The sequence below is a fragment of the Oryza glaberrima genome, chromosome 4 (assembly GCF_000147395.1).
Source record: "Oryza glaberrima chromosome 4, OglaRS2, whole genome shotgun sequence".
Classification (NCBI taxonomy): Eukaryota; Viridiplantae; Streptophyta; class Magnoliopsida; order Poales; family Poaceae; genus Oryza; species Oryza glaberrima.
The window spans coordinates 4,330,520-4,357,883 of NC_068329.1; the positions used below are offsets into that span (position 1 = coordinate 4,330,520).

Below are 27,364 nucleotides of genomic sequence, written 5' to 3' on the forward strand. Positions count from 1 at the left end.
TGGTTTTCTTCGTTATATCAAGAAAAATGATTTGTCAAGTGAAGATTACAAGACATTGATAGGAGATAATCTTGATGAAGTCATCGACAAGCGCTTGAAGGCATTGGAAGAGATAGAGAAAGAGAATAAGAGGGTGGCCAAGGCGTACAACAAGAGAGTGAAAAGCAAAGTTGTTTCAAGTTGGAGACTTGGTTTGGAAGACAATTTTGCCTTTGGGTACTCGATCCAAGGAGTTCGGTAAGTGGTCTCCTAGTTGGGAGGGTCCTTATCGAGTGTGCGGCATTGTTCGAGGGAACGCATACTTTTTGGAGACACTTCAAGGGGAGCGTTTCCAGCGAGTGATCAACGGGAAATACTTGAAGAAATACTTCCCGAGAGTTTGGCAAGACGCTTAGGAGGTACTATGGCCGGTAATTGGATTATCGTCGTAAGACCAAAACATGTTCTATGCTTTTAGATTCACGTTGTTCATCAAAAAGGCAGGGGGGCATGTGTTTACACCCAAATTTGGCACCTAAGAATAAAATAGGAAAGATTGCCAAAATTTGGAAGTCTACCGATTTCCTCCGAGTGGGCCTGTGTGACCGCCGTGTGTTGGGCGGTTAGACCGCCAGTTGAGTGCCGGTCAGACCGGCGGTGTGTGGCCGGTCTGACCGGCAGGTCCAAGTCCGACTGTGTTTCATCGGGTCTCGAGGTTTCCTTGCTCGGGAAGGCATGTTTCGGGTTTCCTTTTGTTTCTACCCCGAGTTGGACGTGGAGGAGGGCCTGTAGAGGGCAAGACCAACCCCTATATAAGGGACATGGCCGGTTCATTGTAAAAAACAATCTACAATCAATCAATCGAATCGTTTTTCATATTACTTGTAGTTTTCTCTTAGTTTGTCCATCTTTGTCGGTTTGCACCGTAAACCGTCCGCCGCCGCTGCGAGAGTGCGATATCTCTTTGTAGGTTTGTCCTGAAAACCTTCCGTTTTGCCCACGAGACGGGTAGTTATCTAGAAATCGGTTCCGCTAGCCGGTTTAGTTATCAAAACACATCTAGGTTTAGCTCTTTGCTAGATCGAGGTGGTTGGCAGCTCTAGGATCACCACAAGGCTTTAGGTGCTGCGATCGTGCTTGTCAACTTGTCACAAAAAGTTGCCAACACATGGCTCTCGCCGCCGTCGCCACCGCCACCGGCTTCGAGTTCCACGAGGCCACCGTCGACGCCATCCAGCTCGGCTTCAGCAACGGCAGCCTCACCTCCACGGCGCTCGTCCGCTTCTACCTCCACCAGATCACCGGCCTCAACCCGCTGCTGCACGCCGTCATCGAGGTCAACCCCGACGCGCTCACCCAGGCGGTGCGCGCCGACGCCGAGCGCGCCACCGGTCGCCGCTGCGGGCCGCTCCACGGCGTCCCCGTCCTCCTCAAGGACAACATCGCGACACGCGACCGGCTCAACACGACGGCCGGGTCTCAGTCTATAAAAGATTTTGGTGATATTCGTGTTAGAAGCATAATTTATGAAGAAAGAAATTGTTGCAGTAAAATAATATTCTTTCTATGATGTTTGAAAGTATAATAAAATGTTATAGTCAATATTGTTTGTTTCTGGCATAAAAATGAAAAAAGAAAGTAGACTCAGTCAATCATATTAAGCACTGTAATCAGCAAATGATCGATTCAATAATATGATAAAAACTATCGCATACACAACAAATTCTTTTGTTTATTTATCTGGATATAGTAGGAAAATATGCACGTGGAAAATATACAACAAATTATTTTGTTTATTTATCTGGATATAGTCTTGCAAATTGAGTTGTATACAATAATAAAAAGTGTGCCATATTGTGTACCGCAGAACCATTAAAATGTTGGCTAAAATAGCTCAAAATGAATTATACTAGCATTCATCGTTTATTAAGTCATATCTTCTTAATGTTCTAAAAAACGTCATATCTTCTTAATCAAAGGAAACATGGAGCCATGGTGATTGAGAACATTGACATCGCAAAAAATCTGACTGAAGTACAGAATGTTCTTTTTTCCAACGAGCATATCGCAATGATAGCAGAGTTCAAGTTAAGCTTGAATGCTTATTTGTCCGACTTGTTGTATTCCCCAGTTCGTTCCCTTGCAGATGTCATAGCATTCAACAAGGCATATCCGGTGGAGGTATGTATGGAAGCTAATTGAATTAATTAATCAATCTTGCATCACAAATTCTCTTGGCTTGAAAAAATTATAAGATTAGATATGAATTTGTTGTGATGGATTTCATATATATATTCTTGAAAGTGCAAATTTTGCAACCCAATGCAGAAAATTAAATTTGAGCACACTCTTGTTTAATTACGATTTAATTGCCAAAAATAAGTATGCCAGAACATAGTGTTGTATGACGCTTTGTTACAGGAGAGGCTTAAAGATTTTGGACAACCCTATTTTATTGAAGCCAAAAAGACCAACGGCGTTGGACCGGTGGAGAAAGCTTCAATCCAACATCTCAATAAGCTGTCTGCTGATGGGCTGGAGAAGTTGATGAGGATGCACCAGTTGGATGCGATTGTCACGCCCAATAACAACGGGAGAGTCTTCTTCGCCGTCAGTGGCATGCCAGCGATCACCGTGCCGGCTAGGTACGACAGTCAAGGAGTGCCATTTGGTACTTGCTTCGGTGGATTGAAGGGCTATGAGCCAAGGGTGATTGAAATGGCCTATGCTTATGAGCAAGCTACCAAAGTTCGAATGATGCCTGGCTTCAAGATATAGTGTATATAAAATTTGTGTTATATAATTCACGGAGCTTTTTGATCCTTGCCCAAATAAATTGATGGAACTAAATAGCCATCTAGTTTTGTTGTCCAATTCAGGGATGCCAAAAATTTGGTAGTCCAGAGTATTATATGTTCAATGTATTATATTAATTTATAATTCAAAAATTAAATATCTGGTAAATAGGATATCCTATTTTGAAAAAGGATGGACGCTAACGCTGATAGCGTCAAGGTTTGGTTGGGACGCTGCTTTCTGTAGCATACTAGTGTAGTGCATATAAGTGATCTAACCCACAAACAAGGACCGGCATCCATCTACATATCTATGTCCCCATCTACATATCCACTATAAAACTTTCGTTTCACCATTCACCTGTGCTACCGGCAGCCCTAGTGCCTCTTATCATGAGGAAAAAGGGCGAAGTGTATGGGTGGATCTCACCTACAGCATGCACACAGCCTCTTAACTTAGATGTTATACACTACTTCCTCCACTTTTATTTATGAATCACTTTTGGCCACGCCACATACTAATGCAATCAAGTTTAAAATGACCAAAATGCCCCTAGTTAAGTGGGAGTATTATCTTAGGCTCAGCAAGGACAAAATAGGAATCACTACCTTGGTAAGCTTGTTGTGTCAAGTATTTGCAAACCTAAAACGTGGTCAAAGTGACAAGTAAATGAAAACTGAGGTAGTATTTAAAACCATTTTTTCAGACATCCCAATAACATTTCTATATGAGTAAATTGTATTGGTGATACACGAACTTGATACGTTGATTTTTTTTTTGCAGGGAATAGGTTGATACAATTTAGTACACGAACTTATAAAACGCTTGTTTCAGTACACAAATTTGTCCGGTGCATGTGAATCAAGGCCAAAATAACACATTATAACTAATCATACTCTGTTATAAGCTAATTAGAATGTCGTGTGCACATGTGAGGGGGCATTGAGGCATGTTATAAGTGCAAATAACCTATACATGATACTTATTTGGTCCTTCCATTGTTCTCAACCCATTGTATTCTTTGTCTATATTATACTTCCTCCGTTTCACAATGTAAGACTTTTTAGCATTGTCCACATTCATTTAGATGCTAATAAATTTAGACATATAGAGAATTATGGAAATAAACAGACAAAGTGACACCCTGTCAGTTACATAGAGCGGACAACAAATAATAAAACAACAATCTTACATCTCACGTTATCAAAATAGAGGACTCAAACAAGTACAACCTACGAGACGACCAGAAAAGCGACTTATAGTTTACCTGGTCACTATAGCTGGGCTTTTTCCGTAGCTTTGCGATACAACTTCAGGCCAAGTTGGAAGCTCCCGGTTGAAAACCCGATTCTTCTTTCCTTTCCGTATTATCCAAAGCTATCAGGGTGTCCAAGAACCTCCATTTTTCCCGCTAATGAAAGCGGCAGGGAGGCGATTGTTTCCAAGTTTTGGTCGCCAAAAGGCACAGTGGACCGGAGTTAACAGATTGCACTGTCGTAGCTGATCAGAAGTCCAACAACAACATTAAAGGGCCGCCAGTCGGCCCAGTCATTGATCTATAAGATCTGCAACTAACTAGAAGAAATATTCAAACCAAACAAGTTGAATTGGTAGTATAAATTGGTATGATTTAAGTACTACCGGTCACTTCTGTTCACTTATGCATATGCATATCCCAACTGATTATTACTACCTCTGCTAGAATGACTTACATTGTGAAACGGAGGAAGTAGCAAGTAAAAAATAATTTATAAGTAAAACTTTTATATATATGTCCTTAGTAATTCGAAGTTTGATGTCCTTAAATATGTCCTTATATATGTCCTTAAATAGCATCAACACCAACATTAATGGTGAAAAACCACAACATCAACACCAAAATTTGTTTTACAAATTAAAGTTTAAAATTTAAAATTTGTCTTACAAGCACATGCGTAAGCAAAATATTGAGTACTTCCTCCGTTTCACAAGGTAAGTCATTTTAGCATTTCTCATATTTATATTAATGTTAATGAATCTAGATAGATATATATATATATATGTCTAGATTCATTAATATTAATATGAATGTGGAAAATGCTAGAATGACTTACATTGTAAAACGGAGGGAGTAGAAAATATAAAGGCAAAATTTTCCGTAATCATCGTAACTTCGTGGTTTTAGTTTTTGCACATGACAAAAGTCAATCTTTGGATCAAAATATGGTTATTTGTTACTTAAACACCGCACCCATTAAAATATTATTTTTGTTTGAATATGAGAGAGAGAAAATATAAAAGGCCAAGAACGCCCCTAGCTAGCTAGTCCCACTGGTCAGATCCTTCCTTTTCTTTCCTCCCTGATTCCCCAAATCTCTACATTTCCTTGTCTTCAGATCATACACCATCACCCGCCAGCTTCACGCACAGCAAAATCATCCTCTCAACCTTGGTCAATGTCAGTAATTGTTGTGGCAGATCGGTGTCTTCGCGGAGTCCTCTTGGACTTGATGGATGTTGAGTGGTCACCGGAGAGACAATCTCACTGCTGGCCGTTGAGGTTGAAGGAAGCAGTGGTCAGTGGTCAGTGGAGGCATGTAGGCGAGGTGGATGTGGGCATTGTGCTTGTGCCCGAACAGGCGATTTATGTGAGGGTTGTGTTCATCTCCCAGGCTTTCTGTTTCGTACGCTTTTCAAATTGTTAAACGATACTTTTTAGAAAAAAAAATATATTAACCCATTATTCATAAGAAGAGTTTGCAGGATGCCGGTGTGGGCGCTGCCGGCGCTGTGGAGGTGAGGAGTTCGACAAGCTGTTCACCGATCTTGCTAGTCTGTCGAGAGGTGGACGGTGCAGAGAGGAATTTTTCTTAGAAATAATACGATTTGAATGAAAATCACAAAAATATAGGTCGTTCAGATGAAATCATAAGTTTAACACTTGTCGAATAACGGTGGTTCAATAGGACCTGTCGAACCACCATTGTTCGACAGGATCATGGGCCCAGGAAAATAATACTCCCTCCATCTACTTTTGATAGTTATATTTTTAAATCTGAAAGTTTTATTTTTGATAGGCATATTTCAAACCAACAACCTATCATCTTAATGATTTTCTCGAATTTAATATGTGACTCTCCATTCTTCCACACATGATTGGCTACATGGGCATTGAGAAATGTAAATATTAATTAATCACTTCTTTACAAGGAATGACTAGTAGCATGTTTAAATGGATGATAAGTAGAATTACTTATCCTTGATCTATATGTCAATATGAAACATGACTATCAAAATTAGATAGAGGGAGTAATAAAAAGTGCATGCATGCAAGGGGCATGTTGAACATCCCATGTTCGATAGGTCTTAATACAAAGCCCCTACCAAACAGCCGTTGTTCGAGAGGTCCCTGTCGATGAACCACGGTTGTTCGATAAGGTGCTAAACTTACGATTTCACCTGACCGACATATAATTTTATGATTTTTCATTAAATCATACTCCCTCCATCTACTTTCAACAACCTATCATCTTAATGACTTTCTCGGATTTAATGCATGACTCTCCATTCTTGCACACCTGATTGGCTATATGGATCTTGAGAATTATAAATATTAATGAATCGCTTGTTTACGAGAAATGACTAGTATCATATTTAAATGGATGATAAGTAGAATTACTTATTATTGTTCTGTGTGTCAAGATAAAATATAACTATATTAAAAGTAGATGGAGGGAGTATTACTTCTAAAGAAAATCGAGCGCGTGCCACAGCGGCGTACGTCAGGTGGCGCCATGCCACACGCAAGCCCTCATCTGACATCCCGAGGATGGAGGCCACACTGCCGCACACTAACAACAGGACTCCCTTTTCCCTTTCGTGCCACGTGCTCGTTGACGAAGTGCAGGTTGGAGAGCTTGAATTGGTGCGCTACGGACAGCTGAATTTTTACGATATGATCTTACTGAACTTATTTCACAAATAGACCCTTAAAATTTATCTTAAAAATGGTTCTTTTGATGGCGCCAGAGTGGCTGTCACCGTGGTCGAACGGAACAGCGCCAGGATGATTGGTATAGTCCCCCGCCACTGTGGCACACGTGAACCGACGTGGTAGGAGGAGGGAGCCAGCATGGCTAGCGCCCCCCCTCCAATCCTGTTTCTCTCCGTGGAGTTGCGACCTTTTTATTTTTATTTTAAACTCGAACGAATGAAATATGTGGCCAATAGATTTTTTATGTGAACACATTAGATTAACATAATGCGCTCAATAGATTAACTAGTCAACGTTACTAAATACTTAATCTAATTCAAAATATAACCACATGAAATGATAGCCATAATTTACTTGAACAATATTTTACAGCAGTCAATAAATTAACTAGTCAACGTTACTAAATTACCATGATAAAAGTGGAACATTGATACATCAAATCCTTGTCACCTTACAGCAACCATGTCTCCCAAGGGTTTTGCATGCTGGCGCCCCCCATCTAATTCTACAATCTTGTTCTCTCTACATAGATGCAACTTTTTTATTTTTATTTTAGTTTTTTTATATTTTTTCACACTTAAGAGCACAAGAACCAACCATAAAAAAATAAACTCAAATGGACGAAATATGTGACTTGTAGAATTTTCTAAAGCTCTACCGAAAAGCTTCTAGCCTCGAAAACACAATCTTGCAAGCGGAATTTGGAGGTTCTAATTTGTAAATGTCCGTGGATATATTATTTGCCTGATTCCGAGTCCGTATGAGAAAGTTACGCCTGATTTAAGAAATGGCACCCAAATGTAACAAAAAAAAATACAAACCCCAACTTTTTGTGTTTATAGGATATAAAAGATGTAAAAAAAAAGGCTCAAGAATGTTCGAAAAAGTCACATGGTTGGTTCTTGTGAAGAAAATACCAAAAAAAATAATACAAAATAAAAAAATGTTGCACATCTACACTAGAGAGGAGAGGAGAGGAAAAATGGCGGGCGGGCCAGGGGGATGGGGGGCGCCAGCCACATTAGTGCGCTCCCCCTGCCACCTCGGCACCGACCAGCTACGGTGGCTGGAGGACGACAACGGCGCCAGCGACTCTGGCACCCAAAAAGGATCATTTTTAGGTAAGTTTTTTTGGGATCTATTTGTGAAATAAGTTTTTTAAAAAGACTAAATTGTAAAAATTCCAGCAACGGACAGCTCACCTCGGGGCCGATCAGAGAATGGAAACATGGAGGAAGGGGCTAAGGGCAATTTTGATATTTCGCACAACTTCTTTCTCCTATTCTACTAAAAATAGATAGATTAACTTTTATCATGTTCAGCAGCTAAAATCACAAAATCACAATGCCTTCCAGTAAATTTTGCCAAATATAAACAGTTTGGATAGATTTTATCACTGCAAGAGATCATTATAAAACACCTCGTCTAAATTAAATATTGGCACTTTGGTGGAGCTGGCAAGGATAAGGCCATTAGGGGCTGGTGCCAGAAACAGTTCCTTGCAGGTGTCAAAAAAAAAAGAAACAGTTCCTTGTAAGCAGACCTGAGATTTCCCACTTCCAAGAAAAATAATCCTGAAGATCATCCTGCAGAGTGACTGATTGTAACCGTCTCCAAAGCAACAAGTATCATTGAAGTATAGTCTGCCTGCATGCCGAGTCCAGGTGCATCTTGGAGTCCAGGTGCATCTTGAATTGAATGTGTTTCAGCCATTGTTTCTGCTGTAGAGCAACTGTTACCGTTCTCCTACTCTTAACTCTCGGAGACTCGGATTGGCTCCATTAAGCCAATAGTCCTGCCAGAAAAGGATGTTTTGACCATTCCAAAGTAGCTAGAAAGAAAAAAAAGATATATTTTACTTGCTCGAACTATTACAACTTATCCTTCCGCTGTGCTACCAACCCGGCATGGACGACGACGCGTTCAATCTGCGCGACAGCCAAGATAGACGGGAGAGATGAAGGCAAGGTCTCCTCTACCGCTTGTATTGGACCTCTATCCAATGGGCCTAAGGCACTATCATATAAACACACAAAAGGGATGGTACCATAGATGCAGGAAATGATAAAATCGACACCCATAAACCTTTTTCCACCTATGCAGGTTAAAAAATTTACAAATGGCACTTTTGAGCAATTATAGGTGTCGATTATAAAGAAAAATCATCACTGATATTATAGGTAACTTTTTTTAAAAAATAACACCTACAATATATTATAGGTGCCGGTTAATTAAAAAAGGCACTGTTGACAATCCTTAAATCATAATATCTGACCGTCAATGTCTACATATAATAATATAAAATATGATATCCAACTTAGTGGTAGGGATTATTACTAATTATTTCCACTAGTGTTGGTGAAATATGAGTATGCAGGTATTTTAAGGAGAAAACACACCAGTCATGTAAGGAAACATACATCCGGCCAATTAGACACAAGTACACGGATTGAAGGACCCACAAGTCAAGTGAAACCATCATGGAATGGGTCATAACTGTCGTAACTGCCATCAGGACCCACCACTCAATCTCCTAGCTAAAGGAGAGGCCAGGAGGTGGGGCCCAGGGTTTGGCCGAACCACCACTGGCGCCTTTGATCCTGGTCTTCCACGTGTTTGCTACTGATGACTTTACAAAGATGGTTGGACGGCATTTTGGAAATTTCGCATACCTATAACCATCATATGGAGCAAATAAAAGGAGGAGCTCATCTCATTTTTAGAACACACAACTTTGAGCTGAATTACAAGAGGATCTATTGTATCTTTTATATATTAGAGGTAGGTAGAGAGTGAGGGAAAGCTATGGAGGAGTGCTCGGAAGTTTGGTGCTCTTTCCGATTTCTGCCTCGACGAGTGTAGTTTCCTAGGAGGAATTCTGTAAGAGTACCAGAGCTATCGGTACACTCTGCTCCAGGTCTTCTATTAAGTAAGTATTCGGGATCATTTCTTATATTATTTAATTATTTTATCTAAGAAAGATAGATTTACATCTTTACAGGTTCATTGTTTAGTATTCGTACTAAGTGCTATAGTATTAGGACTCTAGATAGAAAAGGAAGTTCATGCGCAAGTATTAGAAAAGTAATTAATACTTAGGCATGGTCCAGCCGGCACCAGGGGTGAGGCGGCACAGTGGGCGCTATGGATGCCCACGCTGCGAGTGGTGGAGCGGGTAGATGGCCATGGTGGGCGGCCGACGTCGCGAATGGCCAACGCTGCAAGCGGCTGGAGGGTGAGCGCGGCCGGGGCGCCAGGCATGGCAACGCGGCGGGCGCAGGTGCAGCCGAGAACTGTGGCGCGGGTGGATGCGATGGGTTCGCGCAGGCGCGACAGGGCGATGGCTTTGCGCATGTGTGGCTGTTGGGGCCGGGCGACGACGCCGTTTGACCATGCGGTGGCGGCGTGCGCGACGTCCATCACTCCATCATCGCCTTTTTCATTTTTTTCCATTTCTTCCTCCTTTTTCATGGTTTCTATTTTTTTTCTCTTTTCTTCTTCTTCTCTTTCTTATCTCTTCCTCTCTCCCATTTGTTTAGTCCGGTCATGGCGTGGCAGCTCGCTGCCATGGGGCAGATCCCAGCGGCATCGGTGCGACTTGAGCAAAAGCAAAACGACGCTCTTTCTCTCTCCGTTTCTATAAAAATAATAAAATAATATGTCCGGTGTCTATTAGCTAATTAGTGTTCCATAGCTAATTTATGTCTTTACGGTATCCCTTAGTTAATTATATTTTTTTAGCGTTCCGTAGTAAATTTTGTCTAAGAACATTCGTGGGATTTGGTTAACTAAAGAGCACATTTGTGCGAAAATTAGTAATAGTGGCGTCATGGCATATGTGTCGTATCATATACTCCTCCACTGCTATACCTATAAATTCACTGCTCGGTGCTTACTCTTACTCATGCCGTTCGTGTCTCGATTAACAAACGCAAAATAAAAACATACTGACACTAAAAGCACGTGCATTATGTCTCACCTGCCGCTGCAACTCGCCGCCGCTATCATGGCGCTCGCCGCCGCCGCCACCGCCTGCCGAGCGTTCCAGATCGAGGAAGCCACCTTCGACGCCATCCAGCTCGGCTTCAGCAACGGCAGCCTCACCTCCACAGCGCTCGTCCGCTTCTACCTCGACCGCGTCGCCCGCCTCAACCCGCTGCTGCACGCCGTCATCGAGGTCAACCCCGACGCGCTCGCCCAGGCGGCGCGCGCCGACGCCGAGCGAGCCTCCGGCCGCCGTGGCTTCGGGCCGCTGCACGGCGTCCCCGTCCTCCTCAAGGACAACATCGCGACGCGCGACCGGCTCAACACGACGGCCGGGTCGCTGGCGCTGCTCGGTTCCGTCGTCCGCTGCGACGCCGGCGTGGCGGCCCGCCTCCGCGCCGCCGGCGCCGTCATCCTCGGCAAGTCCAACCCCGCCGAGTGGTCCAGCTTCCGTCCCTTGACGAACGGCTGGAGCGCACGCGGCGGCGAGACGCTGGTAAGTGGTGGTGGTGGCAACCCCAAAACTCTGTGCATGTCATCTCCCCAGCATTTCATCGCGTAAACAAAGTGTTTGTCGAATTGTCCATGAGGAAGAACCCGTACGTGGTCACGGCTACCCCGTGCTGGTCGAGCAGCGGTTCGGCGGTGGCCGCGGCGGCGAACATGGCGGCGGTGACGCTGGGGACGGAGACAGATGGGTCGATAATCTGCCCGTCGTCGTGGAATTCGGTGGTCGGGATTAAGCCGACGGTGGGTCTCACCAGCCGGGCCGGCGTCATCCCGATCACCCCTCGACAGGACACCGTTGGGTAAGTAACCAAAGCATTTTTGTTTTTCCAGCTATTAGACGACGCCTCGTCGAGCACCAGGAGACAAGATGACAATGGTGCAGAGGAGAAAAAAGAGAAGCGGTAGAGACGGAGAGGAGATCGAGTGGAGAGTTTGATGGAGAAATGAGTTGGTGGTGGTGAAGAGTGGAGACAACGGGCATGTTGTCGCGCCTGAAAAAATACATTTTCCTGAACGTTAGTGTATTTATCCCCGTCCTTGAAAAGCCAAGGTACACCACACACACAAACATGATACAAAAGATACATCTTTATTATATCGATAATATTTACATTATTACAAAGGCACTTAAGGCCTGACAAACACAAATAAACAGCAGCGGACTAGCGGGCCTACGGCTCCATCTTCACAGGCGCTCAACTGGGGTATAAGACAGGACTCTACCTAGGACTTTGTTGGTATTTCTTAACGACATTACTAGAAATATAATTTTTAGCAATGGCGCAAAAATACTTCGGGTATATTATGGTTGCAGAGTTTATCCGCATGCGCACGGATATACCATTGTAGCATTTCACCCGAGAGTATTCCAAGGGTATCGTATTTATTTTATCCCGTGGGAAGATCATGTAGAGAGAGATTGACTAATAGTTTATATATTACTTGTGATAATCATATTATAAGCAGGGGTTAAGATAATCCAAGGGTAGAGTGATACACAAGCATTAACAATTCATTCTCATAATAAATAATCTAAGCTAGGTGGAAAGAAAAGAGAAAGAGAATCTATTCATGTACTTATAATATACATAGTATACATACATTATAGTTAACTGATATACTAGCTAATACCCTCAATATGATGCCCTCCTGGTACTTTGAGAAGCCACCCCTGACTACCGAGTTCCTTACAACAGCCCGTCATGACCATACAACCGGGGCTAAATACGGAGGAATACCCTCCCCAGGGAATTAACTTAGGATTATATATAGGCGCGAAGGAATACCCGTATTGAGCTGTCACCATCAGCGGCCCACCTCTCATCCGCAATATATAACCCCAAATAATGATATCTCGTAATCTAGACACCACGCCTAAATTACCAAATACTACTATAATATCATCGTCATGACATAGAGCAATTGCATATGCAAACATTATACCCGCACCAAAGCATCTCCCAGATAAGCTAGCCGTATATTCAGCATAACATGAACATAATATAAAGTAGGTACTCATATATTTGGAAAGCCTTTCAATACCATAAATGTATATAGAAAAGTATTCTAATAAAAGTACAAAGCTTAGAAAAGAGGAAAGGAAAGCTACTAGAGCCATACCTGAACTCTTCCGAAGGCTTCCGGACTCCTGACTCCTATTCTATTTCTATTCCACCAGCTAGATACTACTAAATTAAACTTGAGAGAAATGAGAGAGCTATTGCTTGAGATGTGTGTGAAGTGAAGAGAGTGAGCTCCTTATATAGAGGTAGTTATGACGGTTGTAGAAGGGGAATTGTCCGAAGTGCCCTCCAACCGTCATTGGGATGCAATCCTGGACGTCGACGCCAAAACCTACATCCAACGGCGCCGGGATTGGTTCGGCCGAACCACCAGGTTCGGCCGAACCTAGGGCTGGTCCAATCCAGCCCAATTTCGGCTGGTGGCCTCCTCTATTGCTCCACTTTGCAGACTTCTGAATTTTGGCCCAATTCATCGTGTCAGTTCTGAGTTCTTGGCCCATCTATTCATAAGTCTGGTTCCCGACATCGTCCGATTGATTTATCGTCTGAGTTGATGTCGATTCTCCTCCACTTTATGATCATTCTCTGTAAAAGGTTAGTAAACCTAATACCAGTGGAATATTATTATTCTAACAGATTTATGCATTGCAAGCATCACTAGTTATCCTTTATTTTGGTAGTATCAACGGTCGAAACTGATCGATAACGACCGTCAACAGACTTCTTCTCCAAAGCTTCTCTTACTGAAAGAGGGAGAGATAGAGCAAGAATGAGTACAACCACAGTACTCAGCAAGTCACACCGGGAGATGCATGATTAATGCAAGGGGATACAAGGGGTAATAATATAGGTTAGGTTTGGCAGTAAATAGCATTTAAAAGTCACTTAGTTGCCCAAAGTTATTTTGTAAATATAATCCTAGAGCTACACAATATTATTACTCAAGGCCATGAACCCACACGAACCTGTCTTAACCCAAGGCCTACGATGATTCAGACCGAACTGGCAACCTACCTGGGTCCCAGCTCATCCCAAGCCAACCCAGGCCAACCATTCCACGTTTTAGTTGTTAAGCAAGTTTTAAGAAGTAAACCACTAACTTGGGTACATTGCTAGGCTTGCCCATAACCGAGGGAGCGGCTATTCGAATAGATTATACTCTGATCAGAGGTGTACATCTTTACCCACAAGTGTTGACGAAAAAATCGAACACACTAGCCTGGGAAATCTGCTTAGCTCCTGTGCAGGTCCAAAGGTTGATGAGATGCGGGCGTGCCAGTCAGTTTGATCCTGCAACTGACAAGATATGCAAATAGTAGATCAAAACAGTCGATCGGCTGACAAGCCGATGGAGCAATCTCAGCCGATATCGGTAATAGCCAATGCCAATACCAGCCGATAGCGATAGGATTTCGATAAATCGGCTATATGTCCAATGTAGATGATGATATAAAGGCAATCGGCTGATGATAATATAATATTGCAATATAATCCAGTATAAATCAATCGGCTAGCAATGATATGATAAATAAGCATCGATCCGAAGGTTAAAGCACACATCGGCTGGAGGTCCGATGTCAAGAAATCCACAAGATTAGATTAAACAGTGAAACCTTTGTTGTCATCGGCGAAATCCAACTTATATGTATGTGCAATCCTTATGAGCCGATGCAACGTCCAGATAACTCACCAGCTGAAACCTCGATGAAACCCTTATTGGCAATCAAGAAGCAGGCTAGAGATTATGGTTCTAAGCACGGCTTAGTAGATCAAACTTAACTGATGCAGCACTAAGTATGAAAAGAAACATAATATCTAGACAATCAAGCCGTTGACTGATTTTTAGGGTGGTAGATGTCTAAGCTAATCTAATCTAGCAATACGATTTAGCCGATACCGGCAGAAACCCTAAAACGAGAAGCAGCCGATAGAGATAAATTGATATGCTAAGACTAGATTAACATAGACATATGATAAATAGGTAGGCAAATATATCATCCAAACCAGAGCAATCCAAGAGGTCGAATGTACTGATGCAGCCTTGAACGACGCCGACGTAAACGATACAATTGCCTAGGCCGGCGGAACATTGGACTTATCCCTTCGTCGGAGATCGAAGACGATGCAGCCCCGCGTCGGGTGCCAAGTTCCGCCGGAACGTAAAAAACAAAAGTAGAAGTAAAAAGGGTGGCGATGCGCCAAATTGTATTGATCGTAGAGATAGATCACATAGACCCCGAGTGTACATATTTATACCCATGGGTTGATACAAGTCCTTGTCGGACAAGAAATAAACTTTCCTAAAGATAAAAGAAAAAAATAAAGTCCTTATAGGACACTAAACATACTTTCCTAGAGATAAAAGGAAACTAACAAACTATTCCTAATTAATAGATAACATGCCATGCCGCATTCTCTTTGAACTCGGTCTCTTCTAGATAAGCTTCCTTTAGTAGATCAATTTCCTTAACCGAATATAGCAAGAATCCGACAACTGACGACTTGACAACTCTCATCGGCTAATCTCAGGACTTCCAAGCCGATGCTGACTCTAAGCCGATGACTACTCCGGGCTTACCAAATTTCACTGTTAACAACAAGACACGCCTTTACTCTGCATTCCCTTGCAAGTGGAACCCATCATAAAAAATGTGACATAACCCTTCACCCATCCTAGCCGTGAACAAAAGCACCGACCCAACCCTGCCTACGACCGGTATCCCGGGACAGGCAGGCCAGGATTGAGCCCCTAGCAATAGGACCTAGACCGGGTGCACCACACACATAGAGGTGAGACCACCCACGTGCTAGTCCAGTGCCATGGCATCTCGGCTAACGGACACCGGCCCGTGTAGCCTTCATTTGCCTACATATCTCGACTGCCGAACCGCAGCCCGTGTAGCCTTCATTTGCCTCAGAGATATTCATCATAACGACTTCATCCATCTCTATCCGTGTCGTTTTGTTCAGGACTAGACTAAACACCGAGTTAAGCCTTACTCATTAGACAAGTGGTTAGTACGGTAGTGCTTTGCAATAGAAGCCCGAAGACCGGTCCTTTTGATGGCCGAGGTGCTACTATCAAAACCATGCACCTTGAGCCCAACCTAAAACCATTTTGGGGGTTTTGAATAGAGGGAGAGGTGTGTGTCCAAATGATATGAGAACTCCCAAAGTCTAAAGTTATAAAACCACCTAATGTTGCCTAATTAATCAGCGAAGCATCTACCTAAGTTCATACTAGTGGAACCACGCATAGATTACCCACTAGTTGGGGTTTTATTTTCCTAGGGTGAACAAGGTGATAATAAACAATAGCAATGATAAGGCTATAACAAGGATTAATAGGGAGTGCTAAATAAAATAGTAATAACGCAAGAACTTAAATAAAGCGTTAATGCAATAATTTAAATCAAAATAATTTTATAAACTGGGATTCAATATGCTCAAGGATGATGTGACTTGCCTTGCTTAGAGAGAACGGCCTTTCGAACCTTCGGCGACAACCACGAACCACACTTCGGGAACCTCCGGAACGATGGAAGCTTCGCGAAGCACACAAGCTAAGCTACAAGCCTACAAAGAAGCAATAACAATACATAAAAAGAAAGGCACATGGTTCTTTAGGTTATAACAAACATTAAGAGACTTGAACGGGTCGATTCGGAGTTCGTATGACCAGGACGTGGTCATCTGAAGTTTAATGCTGTTATATGGAGATTTGCGGATTATTATAATTAAGCTTTACAACTATAAAACATGTGTAAGCGCTAGCCTGGAAAAGACAGGAAGGCTACGCTGTTGACATGCGGACCCCACATGTCAACCTAAGGGACCACGGTGGACCAGGTACACAGAGACAGTCCACGGGTTGACGGAAGCAGACCCCGTGTGTCAACCGAGGCCAGTGGCCGACAAATGGACTCCACTAGATACCACGTGGGCTACACACGTGGAAACCACGTGGCTACCGAGCGGGCACACTAACACGGTCACCACACGCACACACGAACGACTACCGACACTGGTACACGAGTACCGGGGTCGACAACCGCACAACGGGCACGGGGCGACATCGAAAGGGCGAGGACGAGGCAGCCAGTAGAGGGGTCCTCACCACAACGAGACGGGGCGTGGAACGACGACGACGAACGGGCGCGGTGGAGACGGCTCGGGGACGACGGAGGCGAACGATGAGAGGACGACTTCGGCGGCGGTCCTTGGATGAAGGCGAGACGTGGCCAGTGCAGGGCTTGACGACGCGGAGCCGAGGACGAAGACGACGACGGGGCTGCAGCACACTCTGACAAAACGCGGGCAACGAACGAGCACGGCTTGACGGAGGAACGAACAGCACGACGACTGGGAACGACGAGAGGACGACGACGACGACCGGGGCCGACGAGGAGGCGAAGATGGCAGCCAGCAGCAGCTGCACGGAGGCAAGTACGACATGGAGCATGCCGCTGCGATGCCGACGACGGAGGCGGCACAACGGGACGATGAGCCAACGGAGAGGAACGGCCAACCAAAGGGGACGTCGACATGGAGTATGGAGAAGCCGACGCGGCACGGCGGTCTCCGGACGAAACTGAGGGCAGGCCAGGGTGGAGGTCGACGCTTCGACGCCGGAGGAGGAGACAATGACGTCGGCCGGCGCTCTGGCGCGGCAACCGGGGTGGCTGGAGGCGGCACAGTGGCGGCAACACCACTGGACGTCAACGAGGACACCGTTCCGGCGAGCTTCGGGCGAGGGGACGGTGAGGCCGGCGAAGGGGGTGGCATCGCAGAGTCGAGGGAGGCGGTGGCGACGTCGGCCGGTGCACAGGCGAGGCGGCACAGGCGGCTGGAGGCGGCCGGCGGCACGGGAGAGAGAAAGGAGGGCGGCGGGGAGAGGTGGTGTGGCCACGGGGGAGCTCGGGAAGAGGCAAAAACGAGAGAACGGAAGGAGGAGGCTCCATTTTATAGTGGAAGGGAGCGATCCGGCCATGGGAGAGGCGGGGAACGGCGGCAGGATTTGGGGCCGACGGCCATGGAAGGTGGCCGGGAATGGCGCGGCTGTTCCGGGCGGTTGAGAGCACGAATCAAGGGGAAAATTAGGGGGAATTGAAGAGGAAGGAAAGGGTATTAATTCCCCCCCCCCCCCAATCAATTTGGAAAGAAGGGAATTGATTTGCGCGGATTTGAGGGAAGAAAGGAGCTAGGGTTGCACGGGGGAGAGAGAGGAGCCGGCGGGAGGAAGGAGACGACCGACGCCTGGGCCCCACGCGTCGCGCGGTTAGTGCGCGTTGTGCGCACGCGGCTGGCTTGGCTCGGCCTGGCTTGGGCCGGGCGGCTGGGCCGAGGCAGGCCGAGAGGAGGAGAGGAGGAAGTGGAGGCCCGGGAAAGAGAGGGGAGGAAAAGAGAGGGAGGGAGGACACACTTTGGGCTGGGCTCGGCCCAAAGGAGGAAGCAGGGTTATTTTTAAGTTTTCTTTTTAATAAACTTTGATAACTGTTTTTGTTGCTTAATAATTATTTCCGATGTTCTGAAAATTCGAGTAAAATTTGAGGGCTCCTTTTAAACCAAGGAGAATTTAACAAAAATTCTCCGGGCCACATTCGAATTTTTCTCATATGTATTTTAGTGTTTGCCAATTTCTTTTCGAATTTTAATTAATTATATTATTCCTTTTAGAGAATGATTTTTATTTCGAGATGAATTTATTAGGACGTGACACATGTATGGGGAGTTTCCGGCAGTTACAACTAGTTATAGAATCATAAGCACCCCCTAAATAGTCTAGTTTTTCATTCAGATTTTAAAAAGCTATGGTTATAGAACCCGGAAAATAAACTACAATCCAAAAGCTAGGGTTTTCAGTTTCTCTAAATTCTCAAAAACTGACTACCAATCAGCTGCTTCTTGCTAGAATTTTAAAATTCCCAAACAGGGCCAAACAACCAACTACAATTTAATATGCATAATATTTTTCACCTTTTTTTACCATTTATGAAAATAGAGTATACTTTTACAGGTGTTTATTTAATGGTCCACCTATAAAAATGGAACCTAATGTATTTGGAAAATCATTTTTTATAGTAAGATCTATAGATATATGTATCTAAAAATAATTGATTATTGTTTGTAGTGTTAATTTACTGTCAGTATCTTTTCACTTTGCCAATAGTTACACCATTAAAATTTAACCCATGGTAGCGATAGCAAAACTACCGAGTACACCCTCCATCCACAAACAAATACAAATAATCCAAGTATTTATAAATTAACAACAAGTATAAGCATAATAACATTTTAGAGTACTACTTATTTAAAAAAAACTCGACCGCCGGGTAAATAGCCACCCACACTGCATTTTATTAAGAAAAAGAAGTCTCACCCAAACCGGCGGACAAAAGCCACGAACTCTCTGACGCCCCCCCCCCCCCCCCAGACCAGCGTGTTCCTTTTTTAAAAAAAAGTTCTAAAATTCGCTCCCGTGAGAAGTCAAACCTTAGAACTAGAGGTGCTATTTGAGCACTGTAACCGCTAGGCTACAGTGTAACAGTCGGTCTCCAGAATGCTAGGCTATAATGTAACCGTCTATCCTCTAGAACCGCGTCGCGCAGCTCGTCCAACGAACGAGCCCACTTACGCTTTAGTTCTCTCTTCGTGTTAAAGGTTTAACCCAAAAGTGATATGATTGTAAGGACATGTATTTATAAGTTAGTTCTGCTCTGGCTCGACTAAAAAGTTGATACTATTCAAAGTGCGCACAATAATCATGATCACACAGGCTACATCTCAATTGGATTAGGATGTCACGTATATGCATACAGTAGTTTAATTAATCAACTCTCATTAAATTCATCCTCATCTTATCCCCAACCACCTTTTAACCCCCAACCATTCCTCATCTAATGTGAATCACCCAAATCCTTTGGGACAATTGCGTTCATGCCCTTACTTTCAATAGCAATTATGATTTTGCCCATATTTTTTAGGGTTTGCGATTTTACCCTAGTTCTTTTGAAAATACAGCAACATGTTACCCCTGATTTGGATGGTCAGTTTGACGGTGTTAAATCAGTGATGAAAAGATATATATACCATTGTTTGTTATTGCATATTTGCCCTACTTCAATGCATTGAAATGTGTACTTATCCCTGTTTTGGACTAATATTTATCGAACTTCTAGCAAGCTTGATGATATGACAAAATAGCATAAGTATTCATGCAAAAGAGGCACAGAAACCACATAGTAGAAGCAACGTTGGGAATTAATGTTTTGAGCAAGGTCAATAAGAGAGCCGGCTGCCGGCTCTAAAAAATTGCCATGTCATCTATAGTAAGCAATGCAGCTAATATCTACAATAACAATACTATAACAAAATATTTTACTATCCTTGTGAGGTCCACTATTTTGTCCTTGTTCTCCTTCTTCCTCCTACTCCTCCCATCTTGTTTCTTCTCTTCCCTTCTTTTCTTTACCATTCCGTCGATGACTCCTGTGAAGATGATGTGGGCTTGAGTAGGTGGATGACGACGGCCATCCGGTGCACGCAGGTGATGGCGGTAGTCCAGCAGATACATGTGAGTGTGGTGGCTAGGCTAGATGACGATGGCCATGGCGGATGTGCGCCGGAAGCGGGATGGCGATGGCCGAGCGGGACGAACGCCGAAGCGGACGACGATGGCCGGACTTTAATTTGCGGCTAACACGGTATACGTCAGCGGTCGGGCAGGACAAAGACGGCAGTCATGTAGCGAACGACGGCGGCCATGCGACAAATGGCAGCGACCGCGATGAAGGAGGCGACGGACGCGGGAAACGGCGGCGGGCGAGCCGGGCGACGGCGGCAGTCCGACGGACGCAGCAGATGGCGGCGACCGAGCCGAACGACGGCGGCCACGCGGTTGACGTTGCAGACGGCGGCGACCGAGCAGGACGGCTGGCTGTGTGGCGGACGCGGTTACGGCGTCGACCGAGAGGGACGAATGCGGCGCGTCGGCGGAAGTGAGGAGACGGCGGCGGCTGGGTCAACAAGGTCCGCGGTCGCGGTAGAGGAGGGCCGTCCCGGTGAACTCAAGCGAAGGCGGACACCACGGGCAGGAGGACCGCTGCTTTCCCATCTACGGTGTGCTGGCGCGCTGCTTTTCCATGATTCCATCTACTGGCGGAACCCACAATCTTGGACTGCGTGTGCAGCGGGCGACAAAATAGTCGCCCCGCTCCTTCTCTCTCATTTCTCCTCTCTCCTCCACGTCATCCCAAAATGATATGTGGAGCTGGTATCGCCCACTATTGTACCCGCTCTCATCAAGAAGCCGCCGAAGCCTCCTGCTGTTGTTGAGCACTAGCAGCGCCGGCCTGCTTGCCTTGCATCGGCTCGCCACGCGGAGCCGCCTAAGCCTCCTGCAGTCCTGCCTTGCAATTGGCTGCTCCTGCGTGCCCGCTCGCTCGCCTCGCCTTGCAATTGGCTTGCTGCGCCGCCTCTTCACCCTGCAGGTTGCAGCCGGGTGCTCCCGCCGCCACTGGCTCGCCAAGCAGACTTGCCCCACCGCCACCCGTTTTGCCTTGCTGCACCGGCCGGCTTGCTAGAGCCTTCGCTGCTTGTTGTTTCTCCTCGCTAGGATTCGGGGATAGGGAACGGATAGGGAATTGTAGAGCTTTAGGTTAGTTCATACCTTCAAGGGTAAAGCGGTAATCTGGTACTCCCTCCGTTTCTAAATATTCAACACCGTTAACTTTTTAAAATTATATGTATACATAAAATTATTTTAACAATGAATCAAATGATTAGAAAAGAATTAATAATTACTTAATTTTTTTAATAAGACGAATGGTCAAACATATTTAAAAAAAGAGTAAATTGTATTGGTGGTACACAAATAGTTTGTTAGATAAGTGCAATTTAGTACATAAACTTGTAAAATGCTCGTTTCAGTACACAAACTTGTCTAGTTCGTGTGAATGAGGACCAAAATAACTTGGCAATGTTAATTTTATAAAGCTGATGTTAACTACGATGTGACGTGCATACGTGTAGTGAATGTGCATAAGATATTCAATATTTATAAATTTGGTCTCTACTTTATTTTCATCCTAGAATGATGAATTTTATATATTTCTAACCTTTATATCATTGCTCGGTTTTTTTAATCTTTTTCTACTATCATTGTATCTTATTCTATTTTTTTTTAGTGAAGAGGTGTATGTCTAATAGCATCCTTCCCAAATTTATCCCCTAAATCAATAAGATTAGCCATGTAGTATCTTCTTGCCTTCCTCCACACGCACCAGACAAGTTCATGCACCAAAACGAGCATTTTACAAGTTCGTGTACTAGATTGCACCCGCCTAACAAGTTCGTGTACCGGCGATGTAATCTACTCTTAAAAAATCAACGGTGTCAAATATTTATAAGCAGAGCGAGTATATCAAAAATCATCTGTTTTCTTTTCATTTTCAATTCTTTAACTCGCAATTGTGGGACCCATATAACTGTCGTCCATTATAGGGGCAAACGGCGATTTCATTTTCAAAAACAGGGTGAAATCGTAAACTCTATAAAATGAGGGTAAAATCACAATTACAATTGAAAATAGGGGTATGAAGGCAATTGCCCCAAATCCTTTTTTCTCGATTTTAGCTAGTCTCTGGTAAACTATTTAGGAATGATTATATTTGTGGACGAAGTGACTAAAACTAATTGAAACTGTGACAAACAACAATAACGTGATATGGATAATTATGTTTGGATGTGTGGACAAATTCGTACTCCCTCCAATTCAGGTTATAAGATGTTTTGACTTTGGTCAAAGTCAGACTGTTTCAAGTTTAACCAAGTTTATAAAAAATAGTAATATTTTCGACCCAACATAAATTTATTATAAAAATATATTTAAGGAAAAAGTATGAATTACCCCCTAAACTATTGCGGTCGTCCGAATTACCCCCTGAACCACAAAACCGGATATTCTTCACCCCTAACTATGCAAACCGGACGAATTACTCCCCTCGACCCAATCTGCGGTGGTTTTGGTCTACGTGGCGTACGCATGGTAGTCTAGTCAGCAATTTATTTATTTAAAAAATATGGGACCCACCTGTCATACTCCTATTCCACTATTCCCTCTCTTTCTCTCTCTTCTCTCTCTCACTCTTCCTCTCTCTTATCTCACTCTCTGTCTCATGCGCACAGCGGCAAGCGGGGGGCAACGAGCAGCGGCGGCGGCGGAGGAGGCGAGCGGCGGTGGGAGCTCGCGCTTCTCGAGCGAGGCGAGGCGGCGGCAGAGGAGGAGGCGAGCGGCGGGGGATGAGGCGGCGAGCGGCGGCGGGGTGTGGCGGGAGCTCGCGCTGCTCGAGCGAGGCGAGGCGGCGGCGGCGGAGGAGGCGAGCGGCGGGGGATGAGGCGGCAAGCGTCGGCGGATGAGGCCGCGAGCAACGGCGTGGTGCGGCGGAGGAGGCAAGGCGAGGCGGCGGCGGCAGCAGAGGAGGAGACCCCGCAGCCACCGATCCGGCGGAGGCGGGCATTCGCCTCGCACCAACGCCTCCACGCTCTACTTCCGCCTCGCCCACCGCGAGCACTTCGCGCTCAACGTTGCCATCCGCCGCCCGCCCCCGTGCACGCCTGCAAACAGAGAGAGATTGAGAGAAAGAGGGGAAGAGAGAGAGAGATTGAGAGGATAGTGGGGAAGAGAGAGAGGTGGGAGAGTATGAAAGACAGGCCCCACCATTTTTTAATTAAAAAACGCTAATTGGAATGCTACGTAGACCAAAACCACCGCGGATTGGGTCGAGGGGGGTAGTTCGTCCGATTTGTATAGTTGAGGGGTGAAGAATGTCCGGTTTTGTAGTTCAGTGGGATAATTCGGACGACCGCGATAGTTCGGGGTTAATTCATACTTTTTCCTATATTTAATTATGAATTTAATAAAACTAATTTTGTAATGCAAATATTACTATATTTATCTATAAATTTAGTTAAACTTAAAGCCGTTTGACTTTCTAATGTAACATTATGCAGGCCAATATGCCGTACAGTGTCGGATGCTGTCCATGTACTGGATAACATTGTTGGGTATGATGCACTTGATGCTGAAGCCACTGGAGCATCATCCAAGTATATCCCACCTGGTGGATATGGACACTTCTTAAGGATGGATGGATTGAAGGGCAAGAGGATTGGTATTCCCAATGGCTTTTTCACTAAAGAAAAATATGGGAAGAAACAATTGATGGTATACCAAAAACATGTTGCATTAATGAGGTAAGCAAAGCGCGGTTAAAAAATGCATCCTAGCATACATGCAGTCAGTCTGCATAATTTACGAAGAAAAGAGTCGTTGCAATATATTGATGATATTATCTTCCATGGTGTTCGAATGTATAATCAAATGTAATATCAATATTGTTTATTCATGGCCTAAAAATGAAAAGAAGCAGAGTCAGTCAATTATGTTATAATCAGTTAATGATCAATTCACAAGTACGATATGCATACAACAAAATCTCTCGTTTACCTTTCTGGATAAGTAGGCAAATATGCATGTGGCATATGACTTTTTCCCCCATGCGCTGGTGGATCTAATTAACCATAAGTTTTTATAGAAAATGGAACAAATCATGGTCTTTGCTTCCAAGAAACTACAGCTACTTGCTACAACCAAAGTTCGCTCGATAGAGAGCAACTAAAATATTCCAGAAAATGGGAGGCAAAAGACTGGCAACTCCAACATATAAGAAGAAATACATTTATATTTGTACATTTTCATTCGAAGTTGGCAAATATTTGTATAACTATGGAGTCCAAGTTTCGACATGCAAAATATATTAGTTTTTTTTTGTTTTCGTCACACCTTTTTACTTGTGCCTAGAACCGAATTCAGTACGTTATCCTGAAAAGTATTTACATATAAGATTTAGATGAAGATTTATGAAAAGCTATATCATAAAATGGATACTCCTGCTAGAATAAGTTTCTTGGTCTTCAAGTCAATACCCATGAGACAATTCCTACACATATGAGAAATACTATTTGAAGGTTTTCGGCTAAAAATATATCTGTAAAGAAAATTAATAAATGATGAATAGTCTTATTTTCATAAAAAGCATCATCTCTTGCTACAATTCCAATTTATTCTTTGTAAAATATCTTTGGTTAAAATTTGTTCTTAGAACATATACCACATAAAAATCTTTATTTTAAGATGCATTTAGTTTCCAAAAAACTTATTCATGTCTATGTGTCCATTGTTGATTAATGCTAAATACATATAACGGATTGACCATTTTGATGAATTCCATCTAAAATGCCTTTTTCTTTTACTTGAAGTACTGCCAAGGCTTTGCCTCGCAGTGTGAATTTTATAAAAAAGAACTCAAAATATTTACAAGTTACAAGTTACAGAAGGAGAAGGAAAATGATTACACAGTTTGTAACCAATCAAAAACTATCTACTTTAAGGGCCCCTTTGAATTGCAGGGTAGAAAAAACGGAGGAATAGGAAAAACACAGGATTCTGACAGGAATTGAAGTGTAAAACAGAGGATTACAAAAAACACAGGAAAAACACAGGAATGGTCGTTTGATTGGAGCGCAGGAAAAACACAGGAATCGGATGAGAGAGATAGACTCAGAGGAAATGTTCCAAGAGGTTAGACCTCTTGCTAACTTTCCTCCAAAATATGTATAGGATTACCCATTCAATAGGAATTTTAAAGGATTGGATAGGATTCAATCCTTTGTTTCAAAGGCCTTCATAGGATTTTTTTCCATGGGATTGAAATCCTCCAAAATTCCTATATTTTCCCTATAAATCAAAGGGACCCTAAAGGATCCTTCATTCTACACATGCAGAAGAACATCTGATTTGAACAAGGCCCTCCAGGAATTGAAGGAGGGAAGTTCATTCCGTTTTTAAAATGCCGTTTTTATCATTCAAATGAATATGAGCAACCGGAGCAACTAAATTATACCAATTAATTAAGTTTTGATCAATCAACACTCTTCGAAAGAAAACATAAAGTGAAATAGAACTAATAACAGTTATAATTGACACTACGAGAATGGCTCTTTACTGCCGGTTCGTACCCCCTTTATTACTGGTTATAGCAACCGAGACAAAGAAACCGAGACTAAAGATCTCAATCTTTAGTACCATTTGAAGGAACCGGTACTATAGATATATACTAAAGAAAAAAATATGAGGGATTATGGGGATTCAAACTCAAGATGTCTCACCTCAGCCCTCACGTGCATTACCATTCTACCTACTACACACATCTGATTTAGATAGAGATGCTTTTGCTTTCTTTTTGAACTAACCATGAAGACATCTTTAATACCGTTTGGTAACACCAACCGATGTTATCAACCGGTACTAAAATGCATTTTTAGTACATCTAATATATTTGTATTTTGGGGACTAGGATAAAAGATGAGCTCTCTAGTAGTGTGAAATATTTTTTCTTCGAATAATATATAAAAAGATGAGTATCTATCCTTTAAGAAAGAATTCCCTAAACATTTATCCACCCAAAATCTTAATCTTACTTATTTTTGCTCTGTAGAGTTTAGTAAGCGTAGGCCTAATCTAAAGGCAAGACAGTGCGGGTCAAACATTATAGTTACGTTCGTACAGTATATAATTGGTTCATTACAGTAGTCATAGTCTTGAAAACTTAGTGGTAAACAATTATAAAAATTGTGCCACATCATGTCAATTTTTTTTAGCAAAACGACTAAACTAGCGCTGAACAATTAAAATGCTGGCTAAAACAGCTGAATTTGCATTCATTTATTAACTCATATTTTCATCAAGGGAACATGGAGCCATGGTGATAGAGAATATCGGCACCACAGAAAATCAGACTGAAGTAAAGAATCATCTTTTCGAAATTGATCTTGTCGCTATGAAAGCAGAGTTCAAGTTAAGCTTAAATGCTTATTTGTCAGACTTGCTGTACTCCCCAGTTCGTTCTCTTGCAGATGTCATAGCATTCAACAATGCACATCCTGTGGAGGTAAGTGTAAAATTTGCTTTGAATAAGTAATCTTTCATCACAAGTTCTCATGCCTTAAAAAAATCATGAAATTTACTTTCTTTTTTTTTATGGATTTCATATATATGTTCTGAAAAAATATATTATTTTTGTATAGATAAACTGGAAATTAGTTTTGTGCACACTGCAATGTTTATGTAATTGCCAAAAGAAGCTCATGCAAGAACTTATTGTCGTATCACACTTCGTTGCAGGAGAGGCTTAAAGATTTTGGACAGAGCTTTCTTACTGATTCCCAAAAAACCAATGGCATTGGACCCAGGGAGAAAACTGTACTCAAGATACTCAAAGAGATATCTACTGATGTGTTGGAGAAACTGATGAAGAAGCACCAGTTGGATGCGATTGTCACACCCAACTCTGACGCCTCCACCATTTTCGCCATCGGCGGCATGCCGGCGATCGCTGTACCAGCTGGGTATGACAATCAGGGAGTGCCATTTGCTATCTGCTTCGGTGGATTGAAGGGCTACGAGCCGAGGCTTATCGAAATGGCCTATGCTTTTGAGCAAGCTACCAAAGTTCGAAGGATGCCACGTTACAAGCACTAG

At 43.4% G+C, this 27,364-nt stretch overlaps 2 protein-coding genes across 2 annotated transcripts; one reads left to right on the forward strand and one right to left on the reverse strand.

The window, feature by feature from the left end:
* The first annotated feature begins 1,147 nt into the window (after positions 1 to 1,147).
* Positions 1,148 to 27,364, forward strand: LOC127770212 (probable amidase At4g34880). Its single transcript, XM_052295878.1, has 8 exons — positions 1,148 to 1,489; positions 1,578 to 1,585; positions 1,959 to 2,160; positions 2,401 to 2,736; positions 21,937 to 21,959; positions 23,776 to 24,018; positions 26,573 to 26,774; positions 27,008 to 27,364. Exons 1-8 carry the CDS (start codon positions 1,148 to 1,150, stop codon positions 27,362 to 27,364), a joined length of 1,713 nt encoding a protein of 570 aa, XP_052151838.1.
* LOC127771668 (uncharacterized) lies at positions 10,789 to 12,059 on the reverse strand. Its single transcript, XM_052297594.1, has 2 exons — positions 11,330 to 12,059; positions 10,789 to 11,225 (listed from the first exon to the last, which is right to left on the reverse strand). The coding sequence occupies exons 1-2, from the start codon at positions 11,827 to 11,829 to the stop codon at positions 10,874 to 10,876; spliced, it is 852 nt and encodes a 283-aa protein (XP_052153554.1). The 5' UTR covers positions 11,830 to 12,059; the 3' UTR covers positions 10,789 to 10,873.

Coding starts and splice junctions, on each gene's coding strand:
- LOC127771668 (XM_052297594.1), bottom strand. CDS start 11,829: ATGTATCTTTTGTATCATGTTTGTGTGTGTGGTGTACCTTGGCTTTTC. Junction 11,226..11,329: donor GTAGCCGTGACCACGTACGG/GTTCTTCCTCAT, acceptor ACCACTTACCAG/CGTCTCGCCGCCGCGTGCGC.
- LOC127770212 (XM_052295878.1), top strand. CDS start 1,148: ATGGCTCTCGCCGCCGTCGCCACCGCCACCGGCTTCGAGTTCCACGAG. Junction 2,737..21,936: donor AAGCTACCAAAGTTCGAATG/ATGCCTGGCTTC, acceptor TTGTATCTTATT/CTATTTTTTTTTAGTGAAGA. Junction 26,775..27,007: donor ACAATGCACATCCTGTGGAG/GTAAGTGTAAAA, acceptor ACTTCGTTGCAG/GAGAGGCTTAAAGATTTTGG.